We start from the raw sequence: 14,851 nt of genomic DNA, 5'->3' as shown, positions 1-14,851 counted from the left end.
GATCCAAACTGCAAAAGTGCAACAGACCTCCTGGAACTGCTCCACTGCCTTCACTTCACCCAGCATGTCAACTTCCCCACCCACTGTCGCGGCCACATCCTGGACCTAGTCTGCTCCACCGGTCTCACCCTCCACCAGCTCTCCAGTACCAACCTCCACATCTCGGATCACCTGGCCATCACTGCGGACTTCAAGTCCCCCCTCCCTCCCCCAAAACTCAAACACATTATATCCTTCAGAAATATCAAGTCCATGTCCCCCTCTGCTTTCTCTGACTCACTGGCAAATACTCTGTCCACATTCATCACCCCGCTGATCCCAAACCCCTCTGACCTGGTCACCCTCTACAACAACACACTGTCCCTCTGCCTCGACAAACTGGCTCCCTTAAAAACCAAAACTGTCTCATTTACTCACTCATCTCCCTGGTACAGTCCTGAACTCCGTCACATGAAAACCTGTAAGCGCCAGCTGGAAAGACTTTACAAGAAAACCAGTCTCACAGTCCATCTTCATGCCTATACAGACCATCTTTCAAACTACAAAGACGCCCTCACTGCCGCCCGGTCCAACTACTACTCACAACTCATTCACTCTGGCTCCAATAACCCCAAGACTCTTTTCCACCGTCAATAAACTCGTCAAACCCTACGACAACACCCTCTCCTCCATCACAACTGACACATTCAACTCCTTCCTGGCATTTTTTCAATCAAAGATCGAAACCATCTACTCTCAACTCAGCAACCCCCTCCCCCCCATCTCAGTCTCTCCGGCGCTCACCGCCTCCACCACCACTCAACCACTGTCACACTTCACCCCTGTCTCCCCCCTGGAACTCCTCCCCATCATCTCCAAGATGAAAAGCTCCACTTCCGTCCTGGACCCCATACCATCCTCCATCATCAAAGTCTGCCTCCCAACTATCTCCCCACTCATCACTACCATCATTAATTCCTCCCTCACCTCTGGCTCTGTCCCTCTATCCCTGAAACTGGCCGCTGTCACCCCCATCCTCAAAAAACCCGGCCTGGACCCTAACGTCATCTCAAATTTCCATCCCATCTCGAACCTTCCCTTTCTGTCAAAAATTCTGGAACGTGTTGTCGCCTCCCAAATCAAAACCCACCTCCGCTCTCATGAACTATATGAACCATTTCAATCTGGATTCCCCCCTCGACACAGTACCGAAACCGCCTTCCTCAAAATCACTAACGACCTCCTCCTCTCTGCCGACTCTGGCCACCTCAACATACTCATCCACCTCGACCTCACTGCTGCTTTTGACACCATCAACCACACCACTCTGCTGTCCCGCCTACAAACTTCCCTCAACATCACTGGCTCTGCTCTCTCCTGGCTCAAATCATACCTCACCGACAGACATCAGTTCATCCACGTCAACAACTGCACCTCTGCCACCGTCCCCCTGCTTCAAGGTGTCCCTCAGGGCTCTGTGCTTGGTCCTCTCCTCTTCATCATCTACCTACTCCCCCTTGGTTCCATCATCCGTCGTCATTGTCTCCATTTCCACTGCTACGCTGACGACATCCAAATCTACATTTCCACAAAATCCATCACCCTGGCCACCCGCTCTACCCTCACCAACTGTCTGACTGAACTCCAATCATGGCTGCAAGCCAACTTCCTCAAACTCAACTGTGACAAATCTGAAATAATACTCATCGGCCCAAAATCCTTCTCTACAGCAACACAACACTTCACCCTCAGCACTGACAACACCACCCTCTCTCCCTCCCCATTAATCCGCAACCTTGGTATCATCTTCGACAATAACCTCTCATTTGAACATCACATCAGCCGCCTCGCCCAAACTGCCTTCTTTCACCTTAGAAATATTGCCCGTCTCCGTCCATCACTCTCCTTCTCTGCTGCTGAAACTCTCATCCATGCTTTCATCACCTCAAGACTGGACTACTGCAACAGCATCCTCTACGGCTCATCATCCAAAGTCCTCAACAAACTCCAGTACATCCAGAACTCTGCTGCCTGCCTCCTCACCCACACCAGCGTCCGTAAACATATAACCCCTGTCCTGCAAAGCCTACACTGGCTCCCATACACTTACATGTATGTACTTCTTTTCTTTGGTTTTAAATGTAAAGTGTCTTTGAGAGCTGTAAAAGTGCTGTACAAATGAAATGTATTATTATATTATTCTTATTTTTAAGTAAGAATTAGTGGATTTTATTTATCAGGCTAATTCATCCATGTAGAGCTTCACAGTCATGTCTTATATCAGTGTGAATCTGCAGCATGTAGAGTTTTATGTCCATATGTAACATTTTATATTTAAAATAAAAAATACTACACATTCATGCTGAACAATATAGAAATACAACTGAGCTATAAAGCCACATTAAAGTAAATCAATAAATAAAACACTGACCATGGAGAGGTCAGAGGTCGTTTCCTGTTTCCTGTGTGTCACATTTATATCGGTCCGTCGAACAACAACAACAACACATGTGAGTGAAGCTGCTGAAGAGTCGCGATGTTTTCTGGTTTAAAAGATAAAGTTGGGGACGTTTTGTTACCGGGAGATGAGTTCTCCTTCGACACCGACGACGTCATCTCTCTAACGGATCACGCTAAACCGGAGAAGGTGGTGTGCGGCCCGGGTCTGAGGCGGAGCGGTGACCGGCTGGTGGTGTCTAAAAGCGGGGTCCTCCGACACAAACAGCCCAACATGTTCTGGATCGATTCACAACAGAGGAGGGTGAGATTTAACACACACGATGTTCTCTGGAAGTAGTTTATCTTTAACATTAACCTCAAGTGTCTGTTAACTGGGGAATCTGCATTTAACTGTAGGTTCTACAACACGCAGAACTCCATTTAAAAAACCTGTAATTTAAGGTTTTTCTTGTCACCACACGGTCCCGCCTCACATGGCAGGACTTTTAGACTGAATTTTAATCATTATGGTATAGTAGTGATTACGGCTAAAAAATAATGCCATCAAGAGGTGTATTGTCACACTAAAGTTAAACTTTATCATTAAGTTCCGCTGTTAATCCTCTCTCCGCCCGCTGAAGCCCGCCGCTCTTCACGGCAGCAAGCAGCGGGAATACTTTCTGAAAAGTTCCAAATACTTAGTAATTAAATGCCGCTCGGTGAATCAGTTGTACCCGAATTACTCAGAAGACCAAACTCATTTATTAGAGCTATTAACATTTGTTCTAAAAGTCAAGTGTCTTGAACCAACATTGGTTGAATTGTAAATTGCCTCATATTTGAATGGAGTTCAGCTTTCCCAGTAAAATGCTGTGGTAGAGCTAAATCTAAAAACTGAAGAGGTGTAAAGACTGAAGTGGACATTTTTGAGGATAGGTGTTGGAGCAGTGCATGCTGGGAGTTGAGTCTGTTCCTCTGTCCTCAGTATGTCCCAGCTAAAGGAGAAACTGTCATCGGCATTGTGACGGCAAAATCAGGAGACGTCTTCAAGGTGGACTTTGGGGGCAGTGAGCAGGCGTCTCTGTCCTACCTGGCGTTTGAGGGAGCCACCAAGAGGAACCGACCCAACGTCCAGGTGAGACACTGAGAACAGGAAGACCAGGTAATACACTGAGGACAGGTAGTCCAGGTGAGACACTGAGAACAGGAAGACCAGGTAATACACTGAGGACAGGTAGTCCAGGTGAGACACTGGTGTGTAACCCCTCCCTCTCTGTGTGTCACCTGTGCAGGTGGGGGACCTGTTGTTCGCTCAGTTCATCATAGCCAATAAGGACATGGAGCCGGAGCTGGTGTGTATAGACAGCTCAGGACGAGCCAACGGGATGGGAGTGTTTGGAGCAGGAGGTCTGCTCTTTACAGTCTCTCTGGGACTCGTCAGAAGGTAAACAACCTCAGATGTTTATGTATATACTTACCTGAGACTCAGTGATCACCTGGTTGACCCCCTCCCTCCTCTGTCAGGCTGCTGGCCCCTCACAGTGAGATCCTGTCGGACCTGCAGCAGCTGTTCCCCTGTGAGCTGGTGGTCGGGATGAACGGTCGTCTGTGGGTGAAGTCCTCCAGCATTCAGCAGACGCTCATCATCTCCAACCTGCTGCAGAGCTGTGACACCATGACGGCCCAGCAGAGACAGCAGCTGTTCAGGAGGGTGGCACAGGGGGCGCTGTAGACCACATCAGACCACATCAGACCACATACCACTCCTGCAGCTCACCTGGTGCTGCAGGATGAAGCAGGTGAGCAGTGTTCAGGGGGATCAGATGTGTCTCTTACCGGAGGAAGTCCTGCAGCTGCTGGTTAAACAAACTGTTTCTTCTCCAGCTTAAAGGAACATTCCACTGAATTTTAAATCACAGCTGAAACATACAGAAACATGTTGTTGTGTTTTTAGAAACCAGCTGCAGTTTGACGCAGGCTCATGGACTGTACAGAGTTATTATTTTTGCAGCCAAATGTACTTTTACATGGTTTATATTTGTACTAAAAGTTCAGACTGATTTATTTGTATTTTTATGAAAATCAAAAATGCAACCAAACTATAAACTACAAAACAAACTGTTAATCGTGTCAGTCGTGTTTCTGAATTCTTTCCTCTGCAGTTAAATGATGAACCATCTGAACTGGAACACAGAGAGTGAAAATATCTCACTTGTGGTAAAATGTGTATTGAGGTTCAGTTCGGCTGAACTTCTTCAACTCGTTCCCAGCATAGTGATTAATTCCTGTTCTTATTATGAAGTCAACATCTATTCATCCAGTGCCTTAAAGTACTAAGTGATGGGTAAACTCAACATACATGAAGGTGTTAGGGGTGGGGGAAAAAATCGATACAGCAGAGTATCGCGAGATGTTTGTGTGGCAATATCATATCATCACACAGTGCTATGTATTGATTTTTTATTATATAAATTCTAAATATGACCAATACAAATTAAACTTTAGGTAGCCTACTAGAGTAATCGAATCATCTGCTTTTTCAGTCCATTAGATTCATTTTGCTGCTACAAAAAATGTGTGAAGTGAGATGAACAGACTGAAAACTTTATCTTAGATAGAGCACATGTTGACAAAGTTTTTCTTTTGGGACATAATTTATAGTTAAAATAAGGTAATAAATCACAATATGTTTCATTGCAACCTGTGTAAAATAGCAATAATATTGTATAGTGACAAAAGTATTGTGATATGGTATCGTGGATCCTCTGGTGATTCCCACCCCTGAAAGGTATTTTGTAATTGGACAGCTTTTTAAATAAAAAATATTATTTTCCAATTTTAATCAATTTCGTTGACGTCTTTGATTAAGGATTCACATGGTGAAGGATTCATTTAATAAACTGCTGTGGAGATGAAACAATAAGCTGATCACCAACTCATTTGTCTCAGCTTCACAAATGTGTTTGCAAATGTTTTTATTATTTTGTAACAGCACACTGAACATCTGTGTCTTCAGCTGTTATTTGGGCAAAACAAATATTTTAGATCTGTCAACCTGCGCTTCTGGAAGTGATGGTCTTTTTTTTAATAACTTATTTTCAGACATTTCATCAACCACATTTAATTAAAAAATAATCTGCAGGATAGTCCGGTGGCTTAGTGGGTACAGTAGGCGTGCCATATATGGGAACATGTTTGTCACAGGGGGCTGCAGGTTCAAATCTAATATGTGGGCCTTTGCTGCATGTCCTTTCATGCTGAGACTATTCTATCTAATAAAGTTTAAAATATCTTAATAAAATAATAAGCTGCAGATCATTTGATAATAAAAATAATAATAAGTTGATACTAAATACAAACTGAATGTTGCATGAAGCTGCTGTGAAAATGAGTGCAGTCAAAACACTGAAGGACTTTTTCTCCATAAACATTTATTTTCAAATAGATTAAGAAAAAATAGATAATTTTTTTACAACTTTTTATCTTTATATGACTTTTTATACAGTACTTTATGTGCATTTAGAAAAAACCACAAACGAACATCAGTTAATGAGGCAGCAGAGTGCCGGCGGCTCTGAGGGTCAAACGGGGGTCGAACAACACAAAGGATGCTGGGAGAAAAGACGAAGAGAAAGCAGAGAGAAGGAACTCAAAACAACCAGCTGAAAGCAGATCTAAACTCTAAGTAAAATCTCAACACAGTTTGTTTTTAAGGTTTTTATAAAATAAAAGTGCAAATGAAAGCTCGGAGTCATCGGAGCTGATTGTAACAGAAACCAGTTTGTTCTTAAAGTGAAAACAAACACTCCTCTCAGCTGATTTACATTCAGAGAGTTACCACAGACAGACAGACAGGCAGGTGGAGGTACAGACACTCAGTCAGACAGACAGACAGGTGGAGGACTGCAGTAACTAACGGTAACGGTACTCTGAACTTGAACACATGCGAGGCGAGCGCAGAACTTTGGCAACACGTCAGGCTGAAGGTCGAGTGGCAGCTGGAAAATACGGCAGACATCTTGTTGGTGATGTCACAGTGCTGACTACAGCGGGGGAGGGGGCAGAGCCCGGAGGGGTCACATGACGTGTTTCTGGATGCCCGGGGTGAACTCCTTGGCGTTTGGGTTCAGACTGCTCGTCATCTGGAGGAGAGAAGAAGAAGAATAAAGACGAGTGAGACATCGACAACAGGCGTGTGTGTGTTTATCACTTTCTCTCAGTTCAGTGTGTGATATCAATCTTACAGCTGCATGTCATTTTATTCATAAAGGAACCATGTACCATATTTGTGAGGGGAAACTCCTGTTTTAATTCTATTTCTGCTGCAGTAAAATGAACACATGCATGTCTGTATATCCCCGTGACATTAATAACAATGTTTGTTGTGAAACTGAATCGAAGACAGCTCATTAAAACAGCGTTCTGCCTTGAGGTGAGGTGGAGGCGTCGCTCTTCCTGCGTGATGATAATAATGTATCTTCCTAGAGTTTAATTCATAGCTGCAGCTGCTGGGGAACGATAAGGAAAGAGACTCCAGATAAGAAAATGTCACGACCAAAGAAAGGTCAAAATGACCTCTTGGTGTCTCCTGTTGTCAGCTACAGTTAGTGTGTGTGATTTCAAACTGCTCTGAGAGTTAAGAGGACAGACAGCCTCTTGTCAGACACATCTGCATCAAACTGAGGCAGCTCATAGACATACGGCGGGTTTGAATGTTTTGTTTTTGTTACCGACTCTTTTCCACAACGTCGCCATTTGATGTTTAGTACCAGTTAGTTTAAAGGGATGGTTCATTCCAAAATCAAAAATACATATTTTTCCTCTAACCTGCAGTGCTTTATTTATCAGGCTAGATCAAACTCAATTTAGTTCATGGACCACACAGAGCCGGACTAGTAAAACCACTGCATAATAACCTATAAATAACATCTTTAAAGTATATTCTGAAAACGTTCGTCCATTTACAAAGCAAATGATGAACAGCCTGTGATAGCCTGGAAAAAATATGTGCAAATTCAACAGTAGGTCTCAGTTTTCCACATTCAGTCAGTCCACTACTCACTGTCATTACATGTCCATTTTTAAAATAATTTTCCACTCCCACTAAAGTGGAAGCTATAGAAGAAGCAGGTTGAGTCATCCCCTGCTTCACAAACCATTTACAAATCTCAGCAGCAGGGCTCCACCCACACTGCTTGAAGCTATGAGTCTGATACAGATTCTTTTGTACTGAAGCTGCTAGTTGACAATTTTGCCCCTGAAACCTGACACCTGTCAGCCTTCACATGTGCATCAATATTAGGTGTGCAAAGTCACCTAGAGGGCCAGATTGGACCCTTTGGCGGTCTGGTTCTGGCCTCCAAACCGTATGTTTGACACCCCTGATTGTTTTGGTGTGAGTTGCAGAGTGTTGGAGATATCAGCCGTAGAGATGTCTGTCTTCTCTCCAGTATAACCGAGCTAGATGGTACTCACTCAGCTTGTGGTGCTCAAAGCTCTAAACAAATACATTTGAAAAACTCAACATCAATGTCTCTTTACAGAAATCATGACCTGGTTACTGAAGATAATCCACAGACCTTGTTGTGAGCAGTTTCATGTAGGAACTATTTCTTTTTATCTAACTACACCAGCCAACTGTATCACCACGTAGAAGGAAGCGTGCATCTACTCATGGACGAGAGGGTCGTGCTTATGACAGTGCAAGATGTAAATATTAATGGCGTCCTCCTCAGGTGAGCTGTATTTTTAGTTGCATACTGCCAGCTCACCTGAGTTAGCGATCAGAACATTATTGTTGCTCACCGCAGGCTGAGTGCCGTCTACATTAGTTCCATTTTACCGGAGAGAAGGCAGACATCTCTACGGCTGACACCTCCAACATTCAAAACAATGCAGCACTATGGGTGAAAGCAAAACTGTATTTTTATTTCACCTGCATGTTGTCAAACAGTGAATCAGAGGGAAACTGCTGAAAAGAAAACATCTTGGTCTCTTTGTTTGTGTCAGGCTGTGTGATCGATGTGTCGACTAATAACACTGTGATAGAGGGAGGAAAAAAACATTGAAGCAAAGACAGTCATCACACACGGCCAAACAAAATGAAGCGCTGCTACAAAGTGGCGAGGAAACGTGATGAGATGTGGTCCAGGTGATTCAGTACAACAATGACTCTGTCAGTTGACAAACAGCAGCAGATGTTGTGACATGTTTATCAGTCTCTTGCTGAGGTTCCTGTTGGTACATGTGATGTTTTGTTTACGCGGAGCTGTTAACCCTGTCCAACCAGCACAAACCTGTTACTGTTTGTGCACTTTATTCGTTCCTGCTGTATTCTGATTGGTTGGTTTGTACTGGTGTATTGATACTGCAGAAAGAGAGTACTGAAACAGTTTCAATATCCAGTATGTATCAATAAATCAGTATTTTTGACAAAAGTAAAGCCTTGCTACAAAATGGGTTGTGCTGCAACTAACAGTTTTCATTGTCGTCTAATTTACAGATTAATGTCTCAGGAAACACTTGGGTAGTTGGGAAATGACAGCAGCTGATCGGCTGAAGCCGACTCTATGAGCTCACCACGACATCGAAGTCTGCGTCTGCGTGGACGTCTCCGTCCAGAACCAGCAGGCTGATCTGCTCCTGCAGCTGACTGACCGACTGAGGGGGGAGGTCTCTGGACGGAATGAACCACTCCCACTGCTCCTCCTCCTCCAGCATCTCCTGGAAACAACGCTCGATGAACTCCTCCTCCCACAGCTCCTCCTCCACCTGCACACAAACACACACACAGAGCGAGTTTTAAAGGACCATGCTGCTGTTTTTACATGTTCGACACAGTCAGCACATCAACACATGCACACACAAAAAACAGTTGGCATAAATTTAAATCCAGTTACACACACAGACATCACACACACATCTCATTCATTTCTCTGAAAATAAAACGACTGAAAAAATTAATCTATTGACAGAATCTGCTCCTTGATTGACTGGAAATTCAACCTCGACTATTCTGATTATTCAGACGTTTCTTTTTTGTCCGTTTCATAGCAAAGTAAACTGAGTCCTATTTGACCTGTTGGTCAGACCAAACAAAACGTTTGAAGACTTTGGACTCTGAGAAATAGATTTTTACTGTTTTTGTATGTGTACACAAAAAACATGAATGGATTAACTGAAATGAAAATACTATTTAGTTGCAGCCACAGTTCTGGAAATACACTACAGACTTAGTAGAGTTGCATGTTGTTTTTTGCTCTCCATTGAATGTTCTACAACAGGAAAATCTACTTGTACAAACTAAATGTCTGCTTTGAGTTTTGTTGGATTGTCGTTTGTTTATTTTCATTATTAGATTAATCAGATTATTTTCTAATTTTTTCTCAATTTTCAATTAGGATATTAAATACATATATATATATATATATATATATAAAAAAGTTGTTCAGACACTATTTTTCCTTCCAGATTCCGATACCTGAATTTTTATTTATTTTATTTAACCCATAAATAACCAGGTAAGTCCCGTTGAGATCAACAGTCTCTTTTACAGGGGAGACCTGACCAAGACAGCAGCAAACTTAAAGTTACAGCCAAACAACCACACCATAAAAACATAAGAGACACGCAGTAACATGTAGAAATATTAGAGCACCTACACACAATGACAAGAACCAAACAATTCATTCATTCATCCTTGTACTTATAAGAGCTTTAAAATCAGGCAGAGACCAGTTCACAGTTTTAACTCTTTTTGTAGGTTATTCCAACTGAGAGGAGCAGAGCTTTCTCTCAGCTCCATCTGTGCACCAGGAACAAACAGCAAAACTAAGTCTTGAGGTCTTAGACTGTGGCTACAATCAGGTCTCTGTTCAATCAAAGCACTTATGTACAAAGGGAGTTTACCCAGTGTGGCTTTATAAATGAACAAATAGTAACTGAGCCTACGAAAGGTCAAAGATGGCCGACGAGCCCTGGAACAAAGTGTACAGTGATGAGTGAGGGCTTCACAGTTTGTAGCAAATCTGTAGACTTGCATAACAGCTGATACCAAGTATTGATTTGACACTTTTTGAGGCCAAATAAATACTAAACAATTCTACACTACTGACCCTGTATAGATGTGAAATGATTCCCATCACTGTTGTACAGCACAGCTCAGGATAAACCTTAAAGTGGTGGGACTCTCTGGTGTAAAATGTTGTCAGACTTCTGACAACTACTTTATCCATGTGTAAAACTACTTAAGAGTTTATTTTTAAAACAATGACATGATATGGGACAAAAGCATAGAATCTCATACACGCTGTATCGGAGCCACTTCTAATTGTGGTATCACAACAACTTTAAAAACCAAAAATAAAAAGTGCTTATCACAAAATCCCAGCGCCCAAAGAGACATTATCAAGTCCAAAGCTCAAATGTTTTCAGTTCACAGTGATTAGAGATAAGAGAGGCTGCACATTTCTCAAATTTGAGACACTGGAAACATCTAAAATTTATAAGTTTTGTTTCAACAACTTGGACTATTTAAAAACTGTTAGAATAGTTGCTAATTCATTTTAATCGACTCACTGTTACACCCCTAAAATCAGTGATGCAGTCACATTTTTCTCCTGTAGTGAAACAAGTCATGGCTGCCTGGAATCTAAAAATAAAAATGTACAACACTACAAAACTGTTAATTAGAGGTGATGATATAACGATATTAATGACAACAATGATGACGTCGTCCTGAAGCTGCTCCACAGACGGTGCTCCCGCTGGTAGAGAGACGTCCTCTGACTCACAGCTGGAAGCCCGGCGTTCAAAACAACCTCAGGTGGAAGAAGTCAAACTGTGGCCGTGAGTCAGTGCAACACAGAGAAGTGTGTCGGCTCCAGATATTAAAATTCTGTGACTGTGCGTTGGATCGTTTCAACACTTGGCTGGTTGAATCATCAGAACAAATTCTGAGACACTGAAGTGAAATCATCCTGCTTCACGTGGAGAAGTGGAAGAGTGTTGACAGTCTGAAAACATCACTGAGAGAAATGCTGAGGAGGTACATGCACGAAAATACACAAACCAGTTATGTGGGTCTTAATAATTAAACTTTATTATGGGATTAACTCCAAGCAGGTTTCAGTCTCTATTATGTGCACACTAGAACTGTTAGAAAATTAAGCTGCCCAGGACAGCCAGTGTGCAGACTGGATAGATCGAGTATTAAATCCAGCAAGAAATTTTACTGCTACCTTTAGAGCAAAAACACGGCTTCTCCATTGTGTTGAACGGTTAACACAAAATGAATCAGTCCCTTTGGACTCTACGTGTCCTTGCAATTTTGTCCACTCACCACAACTTTTCCACAAAATTGACCAATCATCATGGTTACCCATGAGTTTTACCAATCACAGCAGTCCCCCACATAACATCACCAAACTCACTTCCTTGTTTCTACATGTCTCACATGTACCAACAAAAAATGCCGCTGATGTTCTGCACAACAGCAGGGGTAAGCTCTTTTTCACCACTTACAACGTGGAGGTGGAACCCAAACGAAACTCACCGACTGACAACAGATGAGACACATCACCATGACAGAGGCTGATGCATCAAGATTTATTCCAAGTGCTGAAAGAATCAAGGCCCAACAAGACTTTTCCATTAGACTCAGATTGTGAAAGAGATGTCTGTGAATTAGTGGACACATTTTTTTTTTGGGTGTCACACACCCGCAAAATGACTCATTTCACTGTAAGGACTTGATCTATTCAGTCCAATAATATTTCCAAAGTCTAAAAGAGCTGCACAATTAAATCTTTTTATTCCCATTCAAGTAAGCAGAGAGCTAAACCAGAAGTCAACACAGAAGCTAGAACAATTTTCTAACATATGCGCTGGGCGAGCAACTCCTTTGGAATGAGTATGCGCCATCTTGGGGTCCAGTGTCTGGTTATTAATAAAATCGAAGGCTTGGCTGCCGTAAGTCTCAAGTGCATTTGCTCTGTGGAGCCCACAACACGGAGATGCCACTGAGCAACTTTTAAAGGAATGACTGGAGCCCCGCCTCCGACGCTGTATCCAGTTGTCTTTATAAATCCATGGGCAAAGTCTCACATGTGTTTTTTATGGGCCCCATGACACATAAGATCCAGGTCATTTTTAAGGAGGAGAAATCAACGTTTTTTGGTTTTATGTTCCACTGAGCGACTGTGAATAGAAGAAGAATAAACAGGGCCCCCGCCTAGTTCAGTCTCAACGTGGTGTGCTCTCTTCTGCTTCAGTTTCCGAGTTGAAACATCTGTGCAATACCCACACTACCACACTATATAATCTGCCAGAAAAAGATTTTTTTTTATATTTAACCCATTTTTAACCAGGTAAGTCCCGCTGAGATCAACAGTCTCTTTACAGGGGACACCTGGCCGAGACAGCAGCATACAAAAACGTTACAGCCATTTAGATTTAGTATGTCCCAATACATATTATGTCAAACTCAGTATGTTATAAATACCAACATGTTCTACTACATCCAGTCCGATTTAGCAGAATGCAAGCCAGCATGCTTTACTGGCTTTTCTGGCCCACAATCCTCTGACTGAGCCGCAAACAGGTGACAGATTGACAGCTGTGTGACAGCTGCCATAAGTCACAATGACAGCTGACAGCAAATTCAAGTAACTGATGTCCAGGTTAGTAATGACACAAATACTAATTGTGTAAAGGAACAAAATACTCATACAGATTACCACAACAAATTGACATAACTATGAAAATAATCATGACGGAGAAATGCATGTGTAATGTTCCTGTGGTGACTATAACATGTTAGATCTACCTTATATGCAGTTATAACTTCAAAGTTAAAACTACACACACTGCAAAGTAACAACAACAGCAGTTCACTCTGGGTTGACCTCCGTCTCTGGTGAGCTCAGTGAACGGCATTTTGTTTTGTCTCCAAGGAAACAAATATATGCGCATGAGGGTCAAAGTTCAGGGTGAAATGTTATGAGACAGCAGTATGTCCTGAATGCGTGCACACTGCATCCAACAGCTGCAGTATCTAAAAGTAAAAAGAAAAAGTATTGTGGATCCATGTTTCCTCAGGATTGTGTGCAACAGGCTTTTGGGTTTGTTTCCTCTTGTTTGGTGGTTGTGTCAGAGGTGTTACCCAATCAGTAGTGACTAAGGAACATAAACCAAATTCCAGTAGATCCTAACTATAGATACTCTTTTTGTTTTTGTGTCACACTGCTTTGGCAATGTACATATATGACTCTCATGCCAATAGAGCCCCTTTGAGTTGAAATGAATAAGGCTACGCCCTATTTAAAAATAGCACCCTTGCATAACACAACGGGGTGGTGAACGCACCACCGTTTCCCTTTAAATAAACCGTTTGTCAGAGCTGAATTATACTTATATTCATTTTACACGATGAGAAAATGTTTGTGTTATCTATTATGTCTTGTAACACATAAACAACACATTACAGTTTCGGGGTGTATCTTCCCTTTAAACCTGAGCTCCAGGTGTGTTGTCTGGTCCTCACCTGCCTGTTGAACTCCTCCTCATTCTCCATCCACAGGTACTCAGCGAACGGGTCGTCCTCAGAGATGAACTGGCTGCTCAGGATGACCTCGTTGCTGATCGTCATGTTCGGGGAGACGTTGCTCAGACTCGGGTCTTTCATTTCACTGCTCACCACAGACACACACACGGCCTCGATCACTGCAGTCCGACCTTCAGCTCTACAGGGGGACACAGAGACACGACGTTAACCTCTAAACACCGAGCAGTTGGTCCGTTATGTCAGCGGTCAGGGTCGCTGTGATGGCCGCTGTCTGACAGACAATAGCAGCCTGCTAGCGACTGTCGCCGTTTTTACAGTGAACGCACCAGAATAAGCGAGTTACACGAACAGAAACATGTTGAAACAAACATTCAGTGGCTTCACAGTGGTGTAAGAAAACAAAGTGGTGTGTTTTCATTGTCGACATACCTGATAACAAGGTTTATTCGACGGCAGCGGAGCCAACGGTCAACTCCGTGTCGAACTCTTCTGTAACTGTAATGGCCGCGCTGCTTCTGTTTGTTTACATCGCCGACGTCACTTCGTGCTCGCTAGTGATTTGATAAACCGCTGTGCTGCCTTCAAGTGCTACATGGCCTGTTAAAACCAAACGGTATGAAAAGTCGGAAAGTAGGCTTCTTTTTGTGACATTCTTTCGGTTAATGACATGATTTCATTCAAATTAATGCCATAAACAGTGCTGGAAGAGGTTCCCATAATAAACTATGTAAAAATAAAAAAGTATATCATTAAAATGTACTTAAAACATTAAAGGTATCAGTACTCAGTGGGTTATACTGTTATGTAACATATACAACACTGATATATTGACACACAAGCAGTAGATTTACTACAGTATACACTGTTCTA

General features: G+C 42.6%; 2 protein-coding genes across 2 annotated transcripts; one reads left to right on the top strand and one right to left on the bottom strand.

The window, feature by feature from the left end:
* The first annotated feature begins 2,472 nt into the window (after positions 1–2,472).
* LOC125894817 (exosome complex component RRP40-like) lies at positions 2,473–4,543 on the top strand. The gene is made up of 4 exons (XM_049586457.1): positions 2,473–2,740; positions 3,404–3,553; positions 3,711–3,862; positions 3,943–4,543. The coding sequence occupies exons 1-4, from the start codon at positions 2,516–2,518 to the stop codon at positions 4,148–4,150; spliced, it is 735 nt and encodes a 244-aa protein (XP_049442414.1). The 5' UTR covers positions 2,473–2,515; the 3' UTR covers positions 4,151–4,543.
* A 1,286-nt stretch (positions 4,544–5,829) lies between these two features.
* On the bottom strand, positions 5,830–14,546 carry LOC125894825 (polyadenylate-binding protein-interacting protein 2-like). The gene is made up of 4 exons (XM_049586465.1): positions 14,411–14,546; positions 13,961–14,159; positions 8,998–9,189; positions 5,830–6,560 (listed from the first exon to the last, which is right to left on the bottom strand). The coding sequence occupies exons 2-4, from the start codon at positions 14,099–14,101 to the stop codon at positions 6,495–6,497; spliced, it is 399 nt and encodes a 132-aa protein (XP_049442422.1). The 5' UTR covers positions 14,102–14,159; positions 14,411–14,546; the 3' UTR covers positions 5,830–6,494.
* Between the last annotated feature and the right edge of the window lie 305 nt (positions 14,547–14,851).

Source organism: Epinephelus fuscoguttatus, linkage group LG9, assembly GCF_011397635.1.
Source record: "Epinephelus fuscoguttatus linkage group LG9, E.fuscoguttatus.final_Chr_v1".
NCBI lineage: Eukaryota > Metazoa > Chordata > Actinopteri > Perciformes > Serranidae > Epinephelus > Epinephelus fuscoguttatus.
Note: the sequence above shows the minus strand (reverse complement) of the source record. Positions and strands in the feature narration are given on the sequence as shown.